The 22,134-nt window shown below is 41.0% G+C and overlaps 2 protein-coding genes across 4 annotated transcripts in view; one reads left to right on the top strand and one right to left on the bottom strand.

Annotated features, from left to right (window-relative positions):
• Window positions 1-755, top strand: part of LOC137852280 (ATP-dependent translocase ABCB1-like) — a 42,971-nt gene extending 42,216 nt beyond the window's left edge. Inside the window, exon 28 of the mRNA XM_068673861.1 lies at window positions 290-755. Coding sequence (XP_068529962.1) covers window positions 290-496 — 207 coding nt within the window. The 3' untranslated portion in view covers window positions 497-755. The remainder of the gene's footprint in view (window positions 1-289) is intronic.
• Window positions 756-2,264: 1,509 nt separating this feature from the next.
• On the bottom strand, window positions 2,265-22,038 carry CROT (carnitine O-octanoyltransferase). 3 transcript variants are annotated; one of them, XM_068673864.1, is made up of 17 exons: window positions 21,966-22,038; window positions 21,542-21,665; window positions 16,735-16,859; window positions 15,670-15,851; window positions 15,364-15,488; window positions 12,626-12,734; window positions 10,778-10,871; window positions 10,553-10,678; window positions 10,066-10,167; window positions 9,339-9,422; window positions 9,104-9,211; window positions 8,670-8,800; window positions 7,150-7,273; window positions 5,256-5,334; window positions 4,586-4,679; window positions 4,276-4,395; window positions 2,265-3,212 (listed from the first exon to the last, which is right to left on the bottom strand). In XM_068673864.1, the coding sequence occupies exons 2-17, from the start codon at window positions 21,654-21,656 to the stop codon at window positions 3,092-3,094; spliced, it is 1,839 nt and encodes a 612-aa protein (XP_068529965.1). In that variant the 5' UTR covers window positions 21,657-21,665; window positions 21,966-22,038; the 3' UTR covers window positions 2,265-3,091. The 3 variants fall into 3 exon arrangements, with proteins under 3 accessions (XP_068529965.1, XP_068529963.1, XP_068529964.1); XM_068673862.1 differs by having other exon boundaries at window positions 21,888-22,034; XM_068673863.1 differs by having other exon boundaries at window positions 21,542-21,696; window positions 21,888-22,015.
• Window positions 22,039-22,134: the final 96 nt, after the last annotated feature.

Genomic DNA, 22,134 nt, shown 5'->3' with positions numbered 1-22,134 from the left:
GAACTATGATACAAGGCAGGTTGCAGGGAAAAACTGAAAAGAAACCTGAAAACGTGTCACTTCTAAAGGTCACTTCTAATGTATATTATCAACCTCCAGCAAAAATATTTAAGTTTCTAATATAAAAATATACGGTCTGTGTCCTGCCCCCCACCCTACATGTACGAACAGCGGGACTGAACAGTCATCAGGTGTAAGCTTTTCACTGCAGGGTAATTTCAAATTTGGAAGCTCAGAAGTTGTCCCAGCCTTCAGTGTACTGTCTTGCATTTGCTTGTTCATTGTGCAGATTGTCCAGGAAGCACTGGATAAAGCCAGGGAAGGTCGCACCTGTATCGTGATAGCTCACCGCCTGTCCACCATCCAGAATGCTGACAAGATTGCCGTGATCCAGAACGGCAAGGTCGTAGAGCAAGGGACTCATCAGCAGCTCCTGGCTGAAAAAGGCATCTACTATTCTCTGGTCAACATTCAAAGTAGGCCATGTGTTGTGTGATAAAGGGCAGCAGCTCGTGCTGAGTGCAGCTGTACGGCTGGTTCAATACTTTGAGCCTTTTACGGGTACTTCAGTACTTCTGGTTTTGGTAAAATTCTGTAAATAGCTTCCTTAAATCCCACAGCTATTAAAACAAATGTACCTCTGTTATTTAAGAACCCAATGCTCTTTGAATGTTCTGCCACCAGCACAAAAATTTATAGCTACTCAAATTTAAAACTATGTGGCCATTACGAAAAAGCCCGACTGCCTTCCCAAACTGCACAGCAAAGGCCTCAGGGTGCAGATTCTGTCTCAGGGCACAGAGAGGAGCACCACTGCAGCACCCAGCTCTGTGCAAAGCTGGGGGGCACGCAGTGAATGGAAGTGTGTACAAAAGCAGGGAGAGGGTTTCATAGAATCATAGAAATCAGTCTGCTGACCTAGAATCACAGAATCATTAAGGTTGGAAAAGACCACCTTGATCATCTAGCCCAACCATCCCCTACCACTGCTATCACCCACTAAACCATGTCCCCAAGCACCACATCCAACCTCTCCTTGAATGACCCCAGGGACCACCACCTCCCTGGGCAACCCGTCCCAGTGCCTGACTGCTCTTTCTGAGCAGAAATGTCTCCTCATTTCCCACCTGAACCTCCCCTGGCACAACTTGAAGCCATTCCCTCTAGTCCTGTCACTAGTTACCTGTGAGGAGAGGCCAAACCCTTCAGGTTTCAGGGCAGGGGCACTGAACTGGGCATTGTTTTTGTGGGGAGGGAAAAGCACAGTGTCTGGCCCACTGGCAGGAGGCTTTTAAATATGTGCTAGTGAAAAAGGGATGAGAAAATGATTCTGTTCAGATTTCAGGTGCTGTCTTTACAGGGTCATTGCAACTACGTGTTCTAACGTTGTATTCTTTCTAAACCTCAAGCAAGTGACAACTATGGCAGTGAGATATATGACAACAGGTAACCAAAAACTTTTCAGAAAAGAAGACTAAAAAGAATAGCTCTTCATCATGCAAAAACCACGTTGGCACTCACAGGCCTAAGGTAGCAATGTATTCCTTAACAGAGATGTGTCCCAAAGTGCTGTACCAGGTATGATTGTTTCTGAACAAACGCACATGCAAACCACAGCAGTGGAAAAAGGAAGCCTGTCGGGACTGGCAGCTGACTCTGACCCATCAGTGCTGGAACTTGGCTCCTGTTCCCAGCTCACCAGTGCAGTAACGGGTGCAGGCACTTTCTGCAGGTTCCTGCTTTGAACAGTGCCTGGTCAATGACAGCAAGACTGCACAGCTTAACCAGCTTGAGCTGAACTCAGAGTCCCTACTCCACTGTGCTCCTTCCCCATTGATATGTTTTCCCAAATTAACACATACTTGAAAGAAAAAAAAACAAACAAGTGCTTAACACTTCAGGGACCACATGGGACTAAAGCACAGAGCATAAATTTAGTAGGGCAACCTTCAAATCAAAGATGCTTTACTCCTTACAAAAACAAATAAAAATGGAGACTGTTCTTGCTACTGTGGAAAAAAATTATGCTACAGAGCTCCTGGAGGGCAAGGGGACTGTTTCAGTGTTAGCTGAGGGTTAGCTGTTGCAATAAAACAACTTATTCTTGATCTCTCCCAAAACTCCAAAAACTGGAGAAGAGAGCAAACAGCAGGTACTTTAGAACCTCAATTTCACGTTCAGCATCTGTTCCCCAAAGATCATCTTCTTCACAAAGTTAACACTGATCAAGTATCAACTTAAAAATAAATCAATTTAAAGAAAAAGATTTTTGGAAGAATTTTATTTAAAGAGAGGAAAATACAAAGCTGCTCAAAGACAGGAATCGAAAGTCTTAAAATCCTGAGAGTCTCATCAAACTGCATTCAGTGCTTACTGTTACTGGGTATTACTAGTATAAAGCAGCAGAGAAATTCACAGCTCACTAGAAGATGTAAACTCTTAGGAATTTGGAATTAATATACTACTTTATTTATTATTGAAGGCTTTTTCAAAATACTTCAGATTGCAGTGCTCTTATATTATAAATGCAGCGTGAACATCCCCGTACATGAATACAACCTTTATTTGATCTAATCCAGGTAGTAAAAGTGAAAGATACCTTACAAAACAGCACAGCCTGATGGAGGCAGCCCTTCTATTTCATAAACCACTATGAATAGGCAGCACAGTCACCTAAGAGGAGAGCATGGTTACTCTGAAGTACACAGGTAAGTGCTCCACTGGCATAAACAGTATCATTAGACTACAAAGTATTCTATGTGTTACTACTAAGATCATAAATACAAATCTCCCATAAATTCTCCATTTCCAACACCATGTCTCCCAAGTATGTTTGCATTGTTGAGGCATATTTTAATATTGCATAGTTTGACACGGATCAAGTACTACTACTTGCATTGCTGTTGCAAATGGCTACATTACTTTTAAATGGGCACTGGTACCACAGTATATCCCATGAACACAGGTAGATTTCACACAGATCATTACAAGTCTTAGCTTGAATACAACAGTTCTCTTGAGTAGTGTTTCATTTACAAGCTCTGCATATAACCCGCCAGCTTGTACAGGCTCTTTCATATCATTATCAACCTTATAACTGAGTTGTGATTGTTAACTGCAGTATGTCCTGAAAACACTGGAATACAGTTCTGCACAGCACTTCTGCATTGGTCTCTGGGCATGATTTCCAGGAAGAACAGTTAACGACAATCCTGGTAATATAGAAAACAATGAAGTTATCACTCTTAATTATCATGGTCTAAAATAAGTGAATTGGCCTCAAAAATCAAATAATCAACAAGTTCTGAAGCAAAAATTAGCAAAGAAACAAACCATCTCAACACACAGAAGATTTAAGGATCCAAACCCCCACAGCCTTCAGTAAAAGTGACAATGTTTACAGATCTTGAAAACTAGGTATTCTTATTTAAATACCCATTTCTGCATACACTCTGACATAACTTTTCTGCCTACATTTGAAAATGCAGAGAAGGAATAAACTAGCTTCTGTGAATCGTAAAGTACTTTTTGTCTATTTAACTAATCTTTATCTATTTATGTTAACAGAGCTACAGGAGAAAGTAATTGTTTTGTATTCTCAAACTGAATCCAATCTACAGTGAAGTCTTTATTTAGCATTAGAAACTAGTCATCAAACTACACCTGAATCACAAAATAACAGGTTATCTCAGCACACTATAATCAAAGTAATTTACTTGATTTGGTAAACAAGCGGTAATTTTTGTCCTTAAGACTAAGAAGCCGAAGCTAGATCTTTCCAAATTCTACCATTTTATGAGAAGTGAAGCCAAATACTTTAGCTTCTTCTCTGTTGAATCAAGAGGTGTGTGCATCACTGTCAAAAAATGATGGACGGTGTGTTCACCTCTGCTCCATCTGGTCTGTCAGTCAATAACTACTTTTTAAAAACACCTTTGCATGTGTTATGTTTAATGATCTCTAAGGAGAAAGCTTATTTTAAATCTTATTTTAAAGTTTAACTTCTATTGTTCCCCCTTTCACCTTCCCAACTCTTTCCTTTCTGCTCAGTGTCAGCACCTCAGTGCTCATGTCACCTCCACCATCTGTCCTTCCTCCCACACATGCTTTCCCAGAACGTTAATGCCTCTATTCTTCTCTACCTCACTTCAACCTTTTCTGACATGTTCAACCATGTTTCCTCTTCTCCTTCCTTCCCTTCCTCCAGTTGTTAGCTATCTTTCCTTTTGTGATACAGAGAAAGAATGAAGGCCCAGATTGAAATGACATCCTCACCGGTCATCTCGGATTGAATAGAAAAAGCCATAGCCATGGTCTACCATAGGGAGTGCACATCCACTGAATCTGGTGTAGCCAGTCAGGCTAGTTGAAAGAATGAAATTCCCACCTCCTCCACTGTAAAACACCACAAAACAAAAACAGCATTTTTAAAGTTAATTTCAAAGGCAATTTTACAAAAAAAAAAAAAAGTTATTTTGTCCTAGAGATGAGAAAATCATCAGGCCTGAGGTCAATGTAACAAACTCAGTCTTCAGTTCCCAATGGACTTTGTTACCACTTCCCCCCAGGACAAGCCCCTGGTTACCTGGCTTTGAAGGCAGGATCCACATAAAGCTCTGGCACTGGGAGCCCTTGCTCCTGGGCTATGAGCAGGAGACCCAGGAGATGACGGTCAAATCCTGTCAAAGAAATGCACAAACTGCATCATTAACAGCAGCATTTCCTGCTTTTCCTTTTCTGGATAGCTGAAGCTCAAATAGCAGCCAAGGGACAAAAAATGACACAGTCTAGCAAAAAATAAAAATAAAAAATTCAAACTGTGGCACACAAAACCACTTCCCAAATATTTGGTAATGTTTGTGTATATTTTGGTAATGATATTTGGGAAGAGGCCTTCAACACCTCCAGCTTGCAACACTGAACCCAAATGCAAATAAGCTAAGTAATACAAACCCAGCACGTACCCTGCAGAAAACAAAACCCAAGAAAACTTCTATTTCAGCAAGGAAGAAGAGTTCGATACACTGAAATTGGCCCACTGGCAGAAAAAATTAATTAACATTTAAAGTGGACAAGTCTTTAGGGTGCAAGGAAGGGTACAAGGAGTTGGTTTTAGTTCCTCTTCCCAAAATTACTTACATATAAAATGATGAGGGGGAGTTTTATTGAGAACAAGAAGACAGAAGATACATTAGCATACAGAAATGTTCCCTTTCCACCTACAAGGAAAGAAATAACTTTGGATCCAAGAGTACCTCTTCCATTCTCACATTCTTTCCTCAGCTTATTGTGCTTTGCAAATGCTGCATGCATCAGCTGTAGGCGTTCGTAACTCTGTTTAAAGTAAGGGGAAACAGGTTAAAAAAACAACACACACAAGTAACACATTACAAAGCACTGATCAGCAAGTTTTTCCCTTTCACAACTTCTAGCAATTTTAGATAGAAGAAAATGTAGGAATTGAACAGTACATTAGAACCTTGTGACTCACCCATATAATTAAACTTCTCAAACTCTTTCTCCCAAATCCAAATTCCTTTTTCATGAGAACTTGCTCATTTGTTCCCTGTATCTGTGTTCTGTTATCCAGGTCACTTTTGCACTGACTAACATGCTAAGCCTCATGCTCTTTTCCAAACAAGCTGAAAGAATGCAAAGTAGCCACTGTCAACTAGAGCAATCAAAACCAAAAATCTTCTACCACTTACTTAGAAAGCCAACGAGCTTTTAGCAGGTCTGGCTGCATTTATATGAGCATCATTTTCCAAGACAAGAAAAAAGAAAAAAAGAAAAAAAACTGTGAAGCAGAAAAAAAAATGCATCTTGCCTCTTTAATTAAAACACACACATCCTGGCTTGTACTTAGGTCCTGCTAGCTCTTTAACTACTCAAGGAGCACCTTCTATCTTTCTACTCAGTACGTGAGAGGCTGCAGCACGGAATGTGACCCACTGCCAGTAGCCACTCTATTTGGATAAAACCCAAGCTGCTAAGCTCACAAGGGGAAGAAGAAAATATAACACAAATGGATTTTCTTCCAAAGTGCCTAACTTCAGGTATTTTCAAGTACCTTAAGAGTAGCCTTCTAAGCATGTTTATTTCAATGCCATTGAGCAGGTTAAATGCTGTTAAAGCCCCCTAATAGATTATCATAAAAAAATAGCACTGGGAAGACATTTGGAGATGATGACAAAAAGAAAGAGAAGGCTACTGTTAGTGCTGGAAGTAACAAACCTCTCTGGGTATTATCCATAAACGCCTGATTATTGGTTAGAAGCTAACTGAATAGCAGGGAAGTAACAGGAGCCCATACTTGCAATAGGAAAGCAGATGTAAATAACAGCACAAAAGCTAAGTTTTAAAGCTGCGACATATGCCACAAGAAGACAGTGAAGACCAGGAAAATCCACTCTCCAGGACTAATCATCCATCACACATACTTCCTGGCAGCTATACTCCTGTGTGTTTCTCAGAGCCATTAACAATATATAACCTCTGAACTTCCTTAGAGATGTGTAGCCCTGTGTTCCAAATCTTCTCCTTCCTTCATTTCTCAGGCTGAGCAATGTGCAGTGAAGACAACAGAAGGAGCTTTTGTACAGCTTTCACTTGGCAAGAAAGGCATGAAATCCCTCGCCAGCCATGCACTACAGGGCAGTTGCTGGGAAAAGGAAAGGTCACTGGCTGAGCTATTCAGAGGCAAACTCTGGAATACATCCCTGTTGCCACTAGGACACAAGCAGATTTCAACCTCACTCTTGGACTCAATGATTAGATTAACATTTCCCTCTTTCACTTTAAAATTAAAACAACAGAACCACTCCATGGCAGAACACATCGGTTCTGAGCCAGTTACTTTCTGAGGCATGAAAATCAGTGTGAATGTAACTCAAGACAGACTTGAAAACCAAGTGTAAATAGAAAAAAAAAAAAAAAACAGAAAAAAAAAATCAAACCAAACCCACGCATGACGGCTCACCTCAGTCACAGCAACTGCAGTGAGACCTCAAGAAACCCAACACTTGCAATTTGTCTTACTGGAAACAAGCCAACTCCCATTAATGAGACAGTAGGAAAGTGAATTTTAAGTAGTTCAAATGACACGCCTTCTAAATGCATTATGATTAAAAGTAGGATTTCTGTATTTACACTGGCAGAAGGATCCAGCATGGATTTGCACCACTCCACTGCTTCCACAGTGCATGGTCTCACGGTCTCTGTGCGGCCGTGATAGAAGCGCCTGGTCATTGCAGTCTCATAACAGCAGCCCGGGCTGAGAAGAGAAATGAGGGAAGAATATCTCATCAGCTTAACGAAACTGTGCTCTCTCCAAAAAAAAAAAAAAAAAAAAACATTCTGCAAAGTATCCTACACATCCAGCCCAGTTACAGCCATCAGCAAGCCCCTAATTTGCGTGTGTGTGCATGTGTATCTGAGAAGGAGCCACAAAGGAGCTCTGCAAGCTGTTACGAGACAGATGACTGAAAAAGCACCAATGCTGTAATCACTTCTTGAAAGGCTGGGTTGTCATGGCTATTTTCTGCTGATTAAAGATGTACTGTACTAGTTTAACTAAGCTGAATTTATGCAATGTTCAATTTCACTATGTATTTCCATCAAAGAAACCATCTAACACCACACAGAAGCTCAAAAATTTAGAGGCACACCTGACATACGCAGTGTTTTCCAACGCTCAATGTTTATAAGGGAAAGGCTCAAATCCTTATCTCTTGCATACTGACACTCATCTAGCTTTTCTCTGGAGTTTCCCCAGCTCTACCATATTCTACCATTTATACAGTTGAAATGCAACATAATAGTGTGTTTAAAACAGACTCAACAGGCTATTTTAGTCAGACAATTTATTCCAGTGTTTAGCAAACCAAGATCTAGCCTGTCTGATAGGACAAGCACCTCCAGTGATTAAACATCATAGTTGCATGATGAAACCCTCTTTTTTTCTGAAGCAAGCAATACTTGCTGGGTCAGTAATGATTCATCCAAGCCATAATCATGGCTAGCTAGCAAAGAGAAATTTGGGATCACCAATACCAGGAAGAATGGTGTCTTTTACCAAGAATCCAAAACAAAATGACACGCACAAAACTGCTGAGCCAAGCTTCTGGATGGTCTCTATTACTACCACCCAAACTTCCACATCTAACAGTGCTGAAGGAAACAGACACTGAACTTTGAGAGTCCTTTTACAGGTTTGGAAGGCTAATGATTTTACTGATGGCTGTCAGCTGCTACAGATAAAGATTTCTTCTCCATCTGAGCAACTGTTTAGCATTAAGGAATCCTGACCCACTGCAAGTTTCATTCACATTTGCCACATTATTTACTTTGTATAGTCCAAACTCATGTTTTCATGGACTTTTGTCTGCCCTCCATTCCATAATATGTATGCACATGATCCCTGTGGGGGGAACAAGACAATTCTTCCACAGCTAAGAGCAGAAGCCCCTGGAATTTCAGTGGTGCAAAACAAGGCCTTATTTGATCTTCAAAGCAAACAAAACAAAGCAAAACCTTGCTTCTTCATTCTTTTATCCCTATAGCAAGTTATACATGGGCACTGCAAGGCCACTGCGTTACACCTCCAGATCCATGCCTCTATTCAATGCTCTGTTTTTTCATTCATTATCTGGGTAATGAGCTTTTCTTACCGCCCGTGACATTTGTAATAAGCCAGCTGAAGGGCAAGCTGCACAAACGTATCGGGATGAAGTTTCTTCTTCCTAATCAATGCTTTGCCAAAGGATGTGAAGGCATAACTCACTATCTCCAGTTGAGATACCTGTTGATCCACAGGAGGAAAACAAACAAACAAAAAAACAAAAACAAAAACAAACAAACAAATAAAAAAAAAACAAAAACACAAAAGTCAAGTCATTTCAAATATCACAGCTTGGTTCACTTCAAATAAAACATATTCAACACAAAACAAACGTGGTACAAATTTAACCATGGTTTTAAATCCCCTGATTCATTAATTCATTACACATTTACCCCTGTTCTCTGGCACACAGAACAGCTAAAACCACACAAACACAATGTAAAAAAATCAATGACAATTAGGAGAAGCAGAAAGAAATTTCACCTTTTCGTAATATATTTCTTTAGTACGTCCAATTTCATTAATAACCTTTTGGTCCACTGTGAATACAAGTTCCTCTGGCCATGGAAGATCCCTCACTTTATCTGATCCCTGGGAGAAGGCAAACAGAAAAAAAAAAAAGAAAAAAGAAAAAAGAGAGAGAGATAACAGAAAATGTTACACATTTAAAAAAAAAATGACACTAACTAATACATTTGAAAGATTAAAGTCTACATACCTTCCATTTTCCCTCATTCTCAATAATCTTGCGATCGGTATACACTAACATGGTAATTAAAGCCATGGCATCAAAAGGAGAATGCTGGAATCATACAGGACAAGATATTGCATTACTTGCATGACTGCAAGAGGATCAAATTGTTTTTTTTTCCCCTACCCCACTTACTTTCCCCACAGACTAACAGCTTTACAACAGAGGGTTTAGCTTGTTTTTCTAGTTCTTCTGCAATACTTATAGAACTAACGTAAGTCCACCTGCTGTTTTGATTGCTCTGCATCTAGATAGGCACAGCATAGCACAGCTGTAGAGAAGCAGACTGCAGGCAGGTTGTAGACCTTTCTGGCCACTTAAGAACTGTCATTTAAGAATTAAAACAATCTGAGTTTAAGAACACACTTGTTCCATATAAAGAATTCATTTTCAGCCTTCTCTTGCAATTTACTTCTGAAACTAATGAGGGAGTGTTAAAGAGAGAAATAAGATTAGGATTTCAGAGCTCATATTCTTAAATCAGGTATGGTATAACATGTAAAAGCAGCGTAACACTGTAAAAGCAGACTGCTTTTGGAAACTTGCCAGACAAGCTGCCCGGAAAACCAGGCTAAACTAAAAAGGAACATGCTAAACTAAAAAGGAACATGCTAAACATTTAAAATTCCAAAAGGGAAAACTTACTAAGTGAATACTTGAAAGGTTTATAAGGGGATTTTTTTTTTCAACTTACATCACAGAATGCACTGCTGGTTCCATTGGAAAAGAAAATGCAATTGTAGGATTTATCTCCCCAGCGCACAGTTGGATCACCTACTATTCCCAGCCTCGTAACCTAAAGCAAAAATTATACACTGTGGGTTTTCAGAAATACGAAGTACGCTGCCAGTCTCTGTCAGCCGAAACAAACCATTTTCATGAAACTAAAGATGAAACAATTAAGAGTGGTAACAAGTTGATGACTATATTTCTAAGGACCCTGAAGCATGGAGAGCAAAACGACTACAAAGGTCTATTTCCTCTATTCTCACTTACAATGTCCTAACAATTCAAACTAATTATTCCTGTGGATCAACAAGAAACATTATCTGCACATCGATCTGCTTCGTCCTCTCAGTTATAAAGAAGCAAGGTGCTACTTTACCACAGAAAGAACACGCACATATGCAAAAAAAAATAATACAAAGAGCAGATAAGAACTACCAAAAATCTTTAGCTACCTCAGTGTAGTTCTCAGGAGTTGCATGGGGACTAGAATCATCCAGGCAGATGGTGAACACACTTTTCTGAATCTTTTCAAGATGAGCTAGGTTCTTTGGATCAAGACCAACTAAATATTCACGTATCTAGAAAGCAGGAAATGGCAGAGCTAAGTGAAATGAAGTATTTCCAGTGGTCACATTTTTATTTTTTTTATGAGGAAAAAACTGTCGGAGGATTCCAACCTCTGCCCATTTTGTCCTTTCATTGCTTGTCAAGGCTGCCACTCCTGGTCCAGCTGGTTCACTATGGCATCTTTTCTGGATATATGTAAGTTGCCTATAAGAAGATTTCAAAAACTTAAAGTTAACAAGGAACATACAAAGATGTATCAAAAGCATCCTTTTTATCTCTCTCTTCTCTTTTTTTTCTGTCAAGGTGTAACTTTTGTTCCACATTCACAAGCTAATATGAGTTTTAAGAAGAGTCTGAAGGAGCTGATATGTGTGAAGGGCAGCTGAAAATCTTTGTTTTCAGTCACTAATGGACAACACCTATTGCAGTTGTCAGCACAGTACAGACTTACATATAAACTATCATGACCCTAAAGTGCTAATCATGCACTTAAATCAATTTAGAACTGGATTTAAGTCTTCAGCAGGGAAGATCAAACTTTCCTGAGCAGCAAGTCAGCAATACTGCAGCTCTGCATCTTTTATAGCAGCTAATGAGACACAATGGAAAAACTTCCACTCAAGACAAAAACTGAAATTTACAGAACAGTAACTGCAGTGCATCCCAAATGGAGAGACTCAGCTACACAAGAATACTTCTTCCTATTGGTTCCTTGCACTGCCCCTTTGAAGGGCTATTAACGGAGAGCTACTTTGCCAACAAAAAGCTTTAGGGTTTTTGTCCCTATTCTAGTTGTTCACTTCTTTGTTGCTTGCTTGATCTAACTTGTACAACTACGTAAGTCAGAAATACAGATGTTGAATTCTAACGTAACAAACTTTTTTTAAAAAAAAAGTGATTTTTGAGATTCTCTATTTTTTGCCTTGCCTAAGGAAATGGGTCACCCATCTTTTGCCAATTTTAATTGGCAAAAAAATTGTTTGTTTGTTTGTTTGTTTTTTAAAAAAAGCCTTCTGCTGTGCTCTATAACCAGCACGTGCACAAATGCCAGAAATTCTTCCTAGATCATAGAATCACTTAAGTTGGAGAAGACCTCAACGAAATCTACAATCCCTCTCTAGCAAGTAGATGCATAAAGATCCAAAATTGATCGGAATGGACTTATGCTGAAACTACCTCTGTATGTGACGTTAGAGCTAAGAGAGCAGAAAAGCTTGTGGACGGAACTACTGCCAGTTTGAAAAACTGTCACTTCTGCATGCTACTGGGAGAGAGGAGATGCAACATGGAAAAGCTTGAAACAATGAAATTTACTATTTAAAGAACTAAATTATTTCTCTGTGTTCCTTTGCAGTAGTTCAGGAGTACGAAAAGAACCACAAACGTGGTCAGCTATCCCTGGTCTTGCACAAAGACAAGAAATGTAAATGAAATGCTGCTGCACTGCACTGTAACTAGCAGAAAATCAATGTATACCAGGATTTTTGACTGCTGCACTCACCAACAGGAATTCCAGCCCCTCTGCTCTTTTCAAAATTGACCACAGATGGATTAGGTTTGAAATGTTATCAAAAGGATAGCAGTGCTTCAACTTTGATAATGATGAAGTAGCACTTGGATAATTATCAGTGCAAATTGGTCCTGAAAGGAATGATGTTACTTACAGTCCTGATAATTCCACATCAAAAAATATGACACATACATGGTGTTTCCTACTGAAACACCTTCATTCAGCCCTTTTGCATGATGTTGAAGGGTGTACTACAAAAGAACGAGATTATGACTCATGGTAAGAAGATGCCATCTACTAATCACCAGAATCTGAATGTTCACAGCTGCAGGAAAAGTTGTAGTCTCTCTCACCCCTAGTTCTTTGGAGTGAGAAGGACAGAAAAAGAATTGTCTTTGGTATGCAGCTCAAATAAGGCAGCTCATTTGAAACAAGGTAGCGTGAAAACCTGGAAATCTCTGGAGGAGTCAGCATATTTCCTTCATGTATGCCATCAAATGTAAACACTCGGCCTCGACACTGGACCATTACGTGGGACGGGCATTCACCTTCAGCCGCTGAAACAAAGCAAAGCACAAAATGTGAAAATCCAGCACCAGGGATAAAGTCAGTGACAGATAAAGGAAAACTATTCAGCAAGTCCTACAGACCCATTTTTCTTCAAAATGAGGCAGACTTCATCCAGTTAAAAAGGGGAACACATTAAAAAGAATAATTTTCCGAGACCAACTGCATGATCTTACTGCAGTGTTGAAGTTTTAAAAAGCCTCAGAGAAAATCTGTACAAGTACATAACTTGTATACCTACACCATTATTAATGACTTCAAGTCACTGTTGTTACCTAGTAGTAAACGTCATTTATTTGTGTACCCTGTAGGCAGGAACACCCTCTGTTAAAACAAGAGTAATTACTGACATTTGTTTTGTTTAAAAAAAAGGAGGGGGGTGCAAAGAGGAGGGGCAGGAAACAGAATGCAGTAAGCAAGTTGCTAAGACACTTTCCATTTGATTTGGAAATGAACTGAGTCCCTCACTTCTCAGGGTGTTTATTTGACAAGTTTCAGATACGCATCTCAAGAACAGAGATGCGCATGGAAGGGAGTTAGACCTGGTCAGCACATGCAAATCTGTAAAAATGGCACCAACACACAAATTTGGACACTATACGGAAACACAGGTGGTACTGGCCCACACTAGCTCAAGTACGTTTGCACAGCACTGTCGTATCTTATCCGTCTACCTGGCATTAATACTAAAAAAAGTTGGAAAAGTTTGTGATAAAACCAGATGATAAATCCCAGGAAACATGGCTACATTTTTCTGAAACTGAGTCACTGTGCTACAGCTCTCATAGTACAAAACTCTGCCCAAGGACAAAGAAATGTATGCTTCTTTATCCACAACTATTTAACTCAATACAAGCCCACAGCAGCCTTTATCTTAACAATTAGATTGTTATGCAGCTCTCCTTATGGCTCTACGTTCTAAATTAGTTAATGCAATTCAATACATATCTGATAAAGGATGTGGAATTTATGATTTCATGCAAACCACATTCTCACAGATTATGAAATTAAGATCTAACATAACCAAAATAAGAAGGGATGACAACAAATTAGGGCATTTTATGGAGCATTCTCCTAAACTTAGCTGTCTAAAGCAAGAGGCAGAATTAAGTTTGGAAGTTGAGATAGCTGCAATTCTGTGTCTGATCTCCGATTGCAGCTGGGGGAGATCTACTCAATACTTACTGAAATCTAGTGAGCTCTTCATCTGTTCTCAGTAAGGTGTCTGCTACAGGGTGAACCAAACAGCTCTCCAGGCTCCACTGATCAAGGTCTTTTGGCTTCATCTTAGTCTGGTCTTTGACTCCAAGCTGATATTACCTGTCAAATTTTAGGTGTCCTACTCTGCAATCTGAATCTCGCTGCAAGTGTTTAGACTATGTCAGTCCCCTCTGTAGCCAAAGGAGAAAAACAGATCCGTCTCCAGATAGCAATTCCTTCTGTCTTATATACCTGCATATCTGGATGATCCAAATCCTTCCCTAGAGGTATTCATATTCCATGAATCACATAGACAACTAATTGAACTAAGTGTTTCACCTGGAGACAGACAGCCTACATGGAAATGGATTTCACATGTCGTGTATGACATTAAAAATAACATAAGCAAGATTATTTAAAGATCTTACAACATTTTCAGGTAAAAAAGGGATGTGGATGACTTGCATATCCACAAGATCACAGCTTTGTTTATTAAGTGTGATCATAAAACTGAATTTCCACCATTTGGACTTGGTATTTAAATTGATTCTTCAATTGCAACCCTAAGACAATCCCCATGAAATGCACCTTCATCTTTGTGCTTTTCTCTTAACCTTCCGTGGCATGGAGATTTCCTTATATAATTTCTGTGGGGCAAGGCTATACATCTTTCCTCTTGAACTCTTGAGTCTTTCAGGAATTCACATCTCACACTATTAACTAGAGCAATGCTCCTGAACACCTCCAGAGGCATCCAAATGTGTGTGTGGGAGAGGGGTGTTACGTTTTCAGTTAGCTGGCTGCTAACACCACAATATACGTTAGTGGAGGACATATAAGAATGTTACACTTTTACTTCAGCTCTTGACCAAGCACTCCAGAAAACTGTTAGGAACTTAAGAGAATGGCTTCAAGAATCTCTACAGAGTATTTTCAAAACTGAAAATAAAAGTAATTGGCTAAGCCAAGAGGCAGCAGTGACGTAAGATATGTAAGAATTATCCCAACAGAATGTACAGGAGCACACTCCAGAATAGCATCCAGGAGAAAAAGACACAATTACAAGCAATGCTGCAATTCTGTCCAAATAATACATGTAATACACCCACATTTATAACGTATGGAATTTGTCTTTTTAAATTCTTAATGCTAGCACTAAAATTCTTAGAGGCATCAGGCCGGTAACACACAATTTGTAGCAGAGCCTTCTTTTAACCTTATTCAGGAAGGACTAAACATCGTACCAAAAAAGTCATTAGTAGATTGGATTTCTTATTTGCTTCTTTATGTAAGCACTCAACACCCAGTATCTCATTTAGTTTTTGAAGAAGCAAGTAATTGATGGTTAAAATGACTGCTCCACTAGCCTCCAACACAAAATCATTTGCTTGTATTAACCCACAATCCGTATTTGTTTACCAGTCTTAAAATAGTTGCAGACTGAGTCTCTGGTAATTCCAGGAACCTTGCAAGTGTTGAAGAGCATTCGAAATTGGTTCATGTCCAGAACATCATCCCTAGATCTCTCTATAGGCACCTTCTCTCTGCAATAAACAAATATACCAAAATTAAGCATGAGAGGTGATAATTATGGAAGTAAGTCAAGGTAAGACAAGCCCATCTTCTACTGCACAGACTTTGTGCCAATGAACATAAACATATTTTCTCTACTAAAGTATGCATAGATCAGTAAGAAGAAATAATTGATTCTAAATATTGTCTTACTCTCGTAACAGCTCCCAGAATTTCAGGGTGTGCCATATATTGATGCACGCTCTCTCTATCTGAGTGCCTTCTTTGGATGGCCAGAAGTGTTCAATAAAGGGAGCAGGGCCTGCCATATTGCAATGGATTTGCGTTGCTATGCGAAGATCAAGATAAGCCACATTCAGCCACCAGTCCTCCAGCTGAAAATGAAAAATGTTCAGCATCAGAATAACTTTCTGACATTAGTTCTCTAACAATCACTGCTTGATCCGCATGGGTTTTGTTCGTTTTGTTTTTCAGTATTTTGAATAGTAGTTCCTATATAATAGAAGGCAGGAGAGTGGTTCAAAAGCTAATTGTTGAGGGTAATGCTACATCTAGCTCTTCTCTTATTTTCAAGCTGTGGAAATAATATTCAATACTACTTCAGGCTATTAAACTATAAAATTACGTAGAACTATGAAAAGTTCTTCCCTGATATTCACCATCTTAAACTCTTGCACGTGCCAGCTGTGGCTGCTGTGTCAGCCATTGAAGAAGGAAAGAGGATTTGTGTGAGTGAGGATCTGCCATGGACAGTTCACAACACAGTTTTCTATCACCTGAAAATCCCCACTCTGGCACGTGCCACGTTAAGACTTACAAAGTTCTCATGAATGGCCCCCACTGAATCCCTTCCTCTTCAAGAAAGAGAGAGACCAAACTCTAAGTCACCTCCCTCCCCTCCATGGCACGGTAAAGCAGGTAACAGAAGAAGAGACTGACAGACAGCATTCAAAAGCTGGTAACTTCGTATATTAGTTTGGGAACTCTCTTAGCTGCCCAAGTGAAAAAAATCACACGTATACAAGCAAGTGTGCTCATATCCATAGGTAAAGTGGCAGACACTAAGAAGAAAAAACAAACAAACAAAAAAAAAACACAGCTAAGTGCCTCTCAAAACCATATGCTGAGCAACCAGCTTATCACTCGTTCTCTGGAGAGGTGCTGATATCTTCTCTCCTAGCAAAGCAGTGGCAGTAACATGCACACACAACAGAGGAATAAGTTGAATTATGATTTCTTACATATCTAAATACATACCCAATTCCTTCTTGTTTTAGCTCTTTCCACTAATTTCTGATGCAACTCTTTGCCAATCCCATTTTCGAACTTTTTCACTATATCCTCGGTTCTTTGATATTCTTCTTCATTTAGAAATGGCTTCACTGTAAAAAAGGAAATGTTTTTAAAGACAACTGTGCGCTGAGATTTATTCCAAGATAGAAATGTCCACAAGGGGATGAAAGTATCCCAAAATTATTATTTAAAAAAAAAAAATACATATTTTCAGGGAAAAACACCTTTTAAAAGCTGTAATTAAATCAGTGTCTTCTAATAAAGACATAAGTACATACTTGTAAACAAATACAATGTCAGATTTCAACAATGGCTGAAAGCCTGAAATATGTAACAGGTAAATTAATCCAATCTATTTTAAACTGTAACTGGAAATAAGATGGAGTCCCACGTCTCCATCAGCTGCCAGAGAACTCAACGAATAACTAAGTTTATAGGAACTTTGTAACTTAATACACTGAGCCACACATGCCTGTCACCTTACTGCACCAACTCTAAGATACTTGCTGTTATTTTCATGCCCATCCATGGCCTATAAGCCCCATACCCATCAAATCTCAACTGTCCCTACATTATCCCTACATGAATGATGCTGATGTCAGTTAACACAGTCCAATTTTTATATTTTAAAATACTTCTGGATTTTTCTCGGATCACACACCACACAGTCCAAAGTTCTCCGTAAACATTTGCAGAACTCATTATTTTCATCAAAAAGCCTCCTTCAAACCTTTTCACCGTGTCATTTATGGTTATTAGCTGCCATATTCACTGCTGACTTGGGTTTCTATAGAGGTATATCTCATTATTTGCTTATACTAATGCTGTGTACAATGTATTTTTCTGTTATCTTTACACTTAGACTGGTAAGTCACTGGCAAACAGAACTGGGTGGGGGGTCTGCTCGTTCAAGGCTGACACAATGAGGTCTAACTCGTATTTGAGGTTGCTGGACAGGGTCAGATATTTTCTTGCCTGTCTTGCTACTGCTAACCCTGTGACCTACTTAAAAATGTTAAGAAATGAGGAAGGATACACAATTACTAAAAATTAAACAAGTATCTGTATCATCTCTAATCTAGCTTTGGGGAGAAACAACAGCCCCAGATACTTGTCTACCCTCATGGAATTAAAATCATACTTCCTCACGACTACATCTTGCTGGAATTACAACTGCTTGCCTTCAACCACTTTTTTCTTCTCTGCAGAATCGTGGAGCTGAAGCTGGAAAGGACCTTGGGAGAACATCTAGTCCAATACCTATACAGGGTGCTTCTGAGGAGGGACCCCGAACAAAGGGGACCCCTAGGCACTTACTCCCTTACACTCCACATTCCCAACCCATCACCTGACAGCCCGGACCAACAGTAATATTAGGGCAGGAGGTCTGTCTGCTTTGGATGGGTTCCTTCTGTCACATCTAGGTGAGCTGCTTTCTCCCATCTTCGCATCTAGAAGCTGCCAGTGGGCGCAGAGGCTGTCAGTGTAGTCTTTATCTTGCAGTTTGAGCCAGCTCCGTGGCCTTCCTTCCCTGAAACTGGGTAGAAGTTCAACAGCCTGCAGCCTTAGGCTTCAGCAACCGTAGCTACTTGTACTAGGCAAGCTGCGTACAAGACTCCTACATACAAGCAGCGTGCCAAATTGCACAAGTCTCCTCATCATAAGAGGGTATCAGGTTGGCCATGCCTGATTTCTCCCCTTCATAAATCCATGCTGGCTACTCCCAGTCGCCTCCCTGTCCTTCGGATGGTTGGGAATGGTTGCCAGGACTGTTTGCTCCACCACCTTCCCAGGGACTGAGGTGAGGGTGAGGGGGTCTGCAGTCCCCCAGACCCTCCTTCTCAGAGACAATGGTAGTGCTTGCTTATTTCCAGTCCTTGGGAACACCCTCCAGTCACAAAGATCCTTCAAAGATTATCAGACATGGCCTCTCAGAGACAAAGGCCAACTCCCTCACACTCACGGGCACCTCATCAAGTCCCTCGGAGTTATTCACATCCAGTTTCTTTACATGTTCCCTCTGCTAACCCTCTTCCACCGAGGCTAGGTGTTCCTCGCTCCTTTTCAAAATAATTTCATTTTTATCCTAATAACGAAAGAAATTCCAGTATTTTGCATTACCTATCTGAAGGAGAAAAGCTAAGATCCATTTTCAGATACATCCTGGGCTCCTTGCACTACTCCACAAGAGTATTATAATACAAGCCAGTGTTTTTCACATTTCTCTGGATAAACACGGAAAGCACAGGTGCTATCTGAGGGGTGACCAAGATAGCTAGGGGGCTGGAGGACACGACGATGAGAAGAGGCTGAAAATTGATTTTTTTTTTAGTATAAGAAGAGAATACATAAGGAAGGTCTCGGTATATTCTGTAATAACAACCTGCTGCAACTGGACCACCTCTCAGCAGGGATGTGGTCTAGGTTAACCCTTCCAACCTGTATGATTCTATGACTACATGGCCTCTTCCTATTTAAAAAGAACTTGATCAGATGTAGAAACAGCACTAGAAGGAAGTACACCTCAGTTCCTTTTTCAACAGGCTTCAGTGAAATATCTGTCTTGTCACTTTCCCAAGACCCATGCACCTTGTCCTCATTTCTGCCTAGATCACCTCTGTCCGTGGGCAAGAAGCATCTCATGAACGCCAGCTTCAGTTGCATAGTTAAGGAACTTCACCAGAAAGCCAGACCTTTGGGTTTTCATACTCTCAAGTCAAACCAAAGCTTGGGGTGAGCTGAAAGGGTAAATAAAGTGGTTACCCAACTTCTCTGCTCAAGTCTTACCTTCAAAACAAACTTAGTCATTCTGAATCCAAAGCAGAGGCAGCTAGTGTAAAGCCCTAAATAAGCCACCTGAGATCTACACTGTCCAGCTTTTCCAGTTGACTGGCTTTAAACAGGCAAGTGTGCCTTACCAGCAGGCACCCTGACTCATGGTAAGCACTTGGGGTCCTCCTGCAAGCGACAGAGGACAAGAGTTTCCAAAGAATGGTTCAGAGCACCTGTAATGGGTCGTTTGGAGGTTCCAAATCCTACTTCAGAAGCACTTCCCCTCCTTCACTCACCTTCACAGTCTCAACAAATGAAGAGTTTAAGCAATGAGATTCATCCCAGCTACTGCCTAGAACTGTGCACTGCAGGCTCTGCAAATACTGGACTAAAGATCAACAACAACCAAAATTACGGAATGGCTTATGTACAAGGAACAGCAAGTAGGAAGTAACTTCTGGTTATCACATCTCTCCTCAGCTGGATTTTTTTTTTCATGCTGTTTATGAAAACACAGATCAGAAGCCGAAAAGCAAGAGTTCACTGTCATGTATCATCACTCCAGGAGAGTTATTTATTAACTTAGAGAGCCAGCTGGACTTACAAAACTAAGCTCTGAAGGGCAATTCTGTTATTGCATGTTCACTACTATTACAGCATAAATTCAGTTAATCCGCGTGGAGCAACATGCATGGAGCTAAGACAGGGGAAGGTCAGGCTAGATATTAGGAAAAGGTTTTTCACTGAGAGGGTGGTCAGGTACTGGGACAGGCTCCCCAGGGCAGCGGTCATGGCACTAAGCCTGCTGGATTTCAAGAAGTTTAGCCCCTCTGTCCTTTGGACAATACTCTCAGATATATGGTCTGATTTTTCCCTCTTGGGCCCTTTGGGGACCTAAGAGTTGGACTCAATGATCCTCGTGGGGCCCTTCCAACTCGGGATATTCTGTGATTCTGTGCATTACAATAAAGCAAAAGAATTTCGTTGATACACACGTGCACCCCTCTGAAAACACTTCCTTCCCCTCCCTGCTCCAAAACCACCATTTCAACATCCTCCATCAAATAGTGATGACATGACAAACAACAAAGAAAACCTATCACTATTGCAACGTGACATGGGACCATTTCCAATACACACAGAGTAAAAGGGAACTCGGTGAATTTCAGGATTTGTCTTTTGGGAATGGGAAATCACAGAGTAACATATTTCTGCTAAGGACAGAACTTCGGGTTTTATTCTGTTACCATTCCCGTGTTACAGGTAGGAGGACGGTAAGACACAAAGCAGACATTCGAGAGAAAAGCTCAATGTCTCCGAGCTCTGAAACGGGTTAAAGAAGCACAGGATAGAAACCTCAAGATACTGGGTAATGTATCTTTGTCCTCCCTGATGTATCAAAGTCTGGTATCAAAACAAAGAGCTCACCAGACAGCCCTGCTTAGGGTCCTTTAGCCTAGCCCTACACAGAGCTAGGCACATTTGCACTTTTGTTTTCAAAACTTCCCTTAAAAGATTGTCATTAGACAGCTCACGTTTCAAGGAAGAAACCTCCCCAAGGTAAACTACCAAAAAATGCCTACCTCTGGCTTTTCCTACTGCTGTATAATTAATAACGTTAACGAGAAAAGAAGAAAATAAAAGAAGTTTGAAATCACTTTTTTTCACAAAGGTCCTGGGTAAACACAGTCATGGACAAGCAAAGGCGTCATTATGCAAAAGACACTTGCAGAGGGAGGAATGCCTTTTATTAGGTCAACTGATACAGCTAAAAAAGATAAAATAAAAAGAAGAAAGAAAGCCCTCCGGGGGGAAAAACAAACCTAAGAAATCACCCTTCCCATATATCTGATTTCCCTTCATGCTCAGAAAAGACAAGCGGTGTAAGGCACCGAGCTTTACTCAGCTTGCTCTGGGCACTCAGCTTCCTGTTCTGAAACTGAAAGAAAGAGCTTTTGTGCTAATTTAGCGCTGCTGTTAAATTAGTGCCAGCCCTTACCTGACTCGAGGTATTTGCTCAAAGACTCGTCCAGCGGAGGCAGCGGCAGCGAGGGCAGCGAGCTCTGGTACTGAAATGTCCGCTCCTCGGCCGACTCCTGCACTTGCTTCTCCATGTCGCAGGCCTGCAGCACAACGCCAGGGCTCTCGGTGAAGCTGAAGGCAGAGGATTTATTTCCCTACCCCGCTCCCTCTCCCCGAATCCCTCCCGCAAGGAGGCATCACGGCAGCAGGACCACAGAGAGGAGGATTTTGGGGTTAACCCCCCCACACCAGGCCGTGCCCGGCCGGGCTCGCTGCCACCGGCGGCCCCCCCGCGGCTGCCAGCCGGGCCGGGCAGCGCTCACCTCGCCCCGCACGTCCCTGTCCCTGTCGCTGTCGCTGTCGCTGTCCCTGTCGCCGACTCAGCGCTCAGGCAGCCTTACCTTTGCCCCACTTCCCAGCGGGCCCGGGAGGCGGAGCGGGGCGGGACGGGGTGGGACGGGACGGGACGGGGCGGCCGGCGAGGTCGGGGCGGAGGCGGAGGGGAGGGAGAAGGGAAGGGAAGGAAAGGAAGAAGGGAGGGAGGCGGAGGGCTGGGGGCCCGCAGAGGGG

This window comes from Anas acuta, chromosome 2, assembly GCF_963932015.1.
Source record: "Anas acuta chromosome 2, bAnaAcu1.1, whole genome shotgun sequence".
Classification (NCBI taxonomy): Eukaryota; Metazoa; Chordata; class Aves; order Anseriformes; family Anatidae; genus Anas; species Anas acuta.
This window is presented reverse-complemented; position numbering and strand designations above follow the sequence as displayed.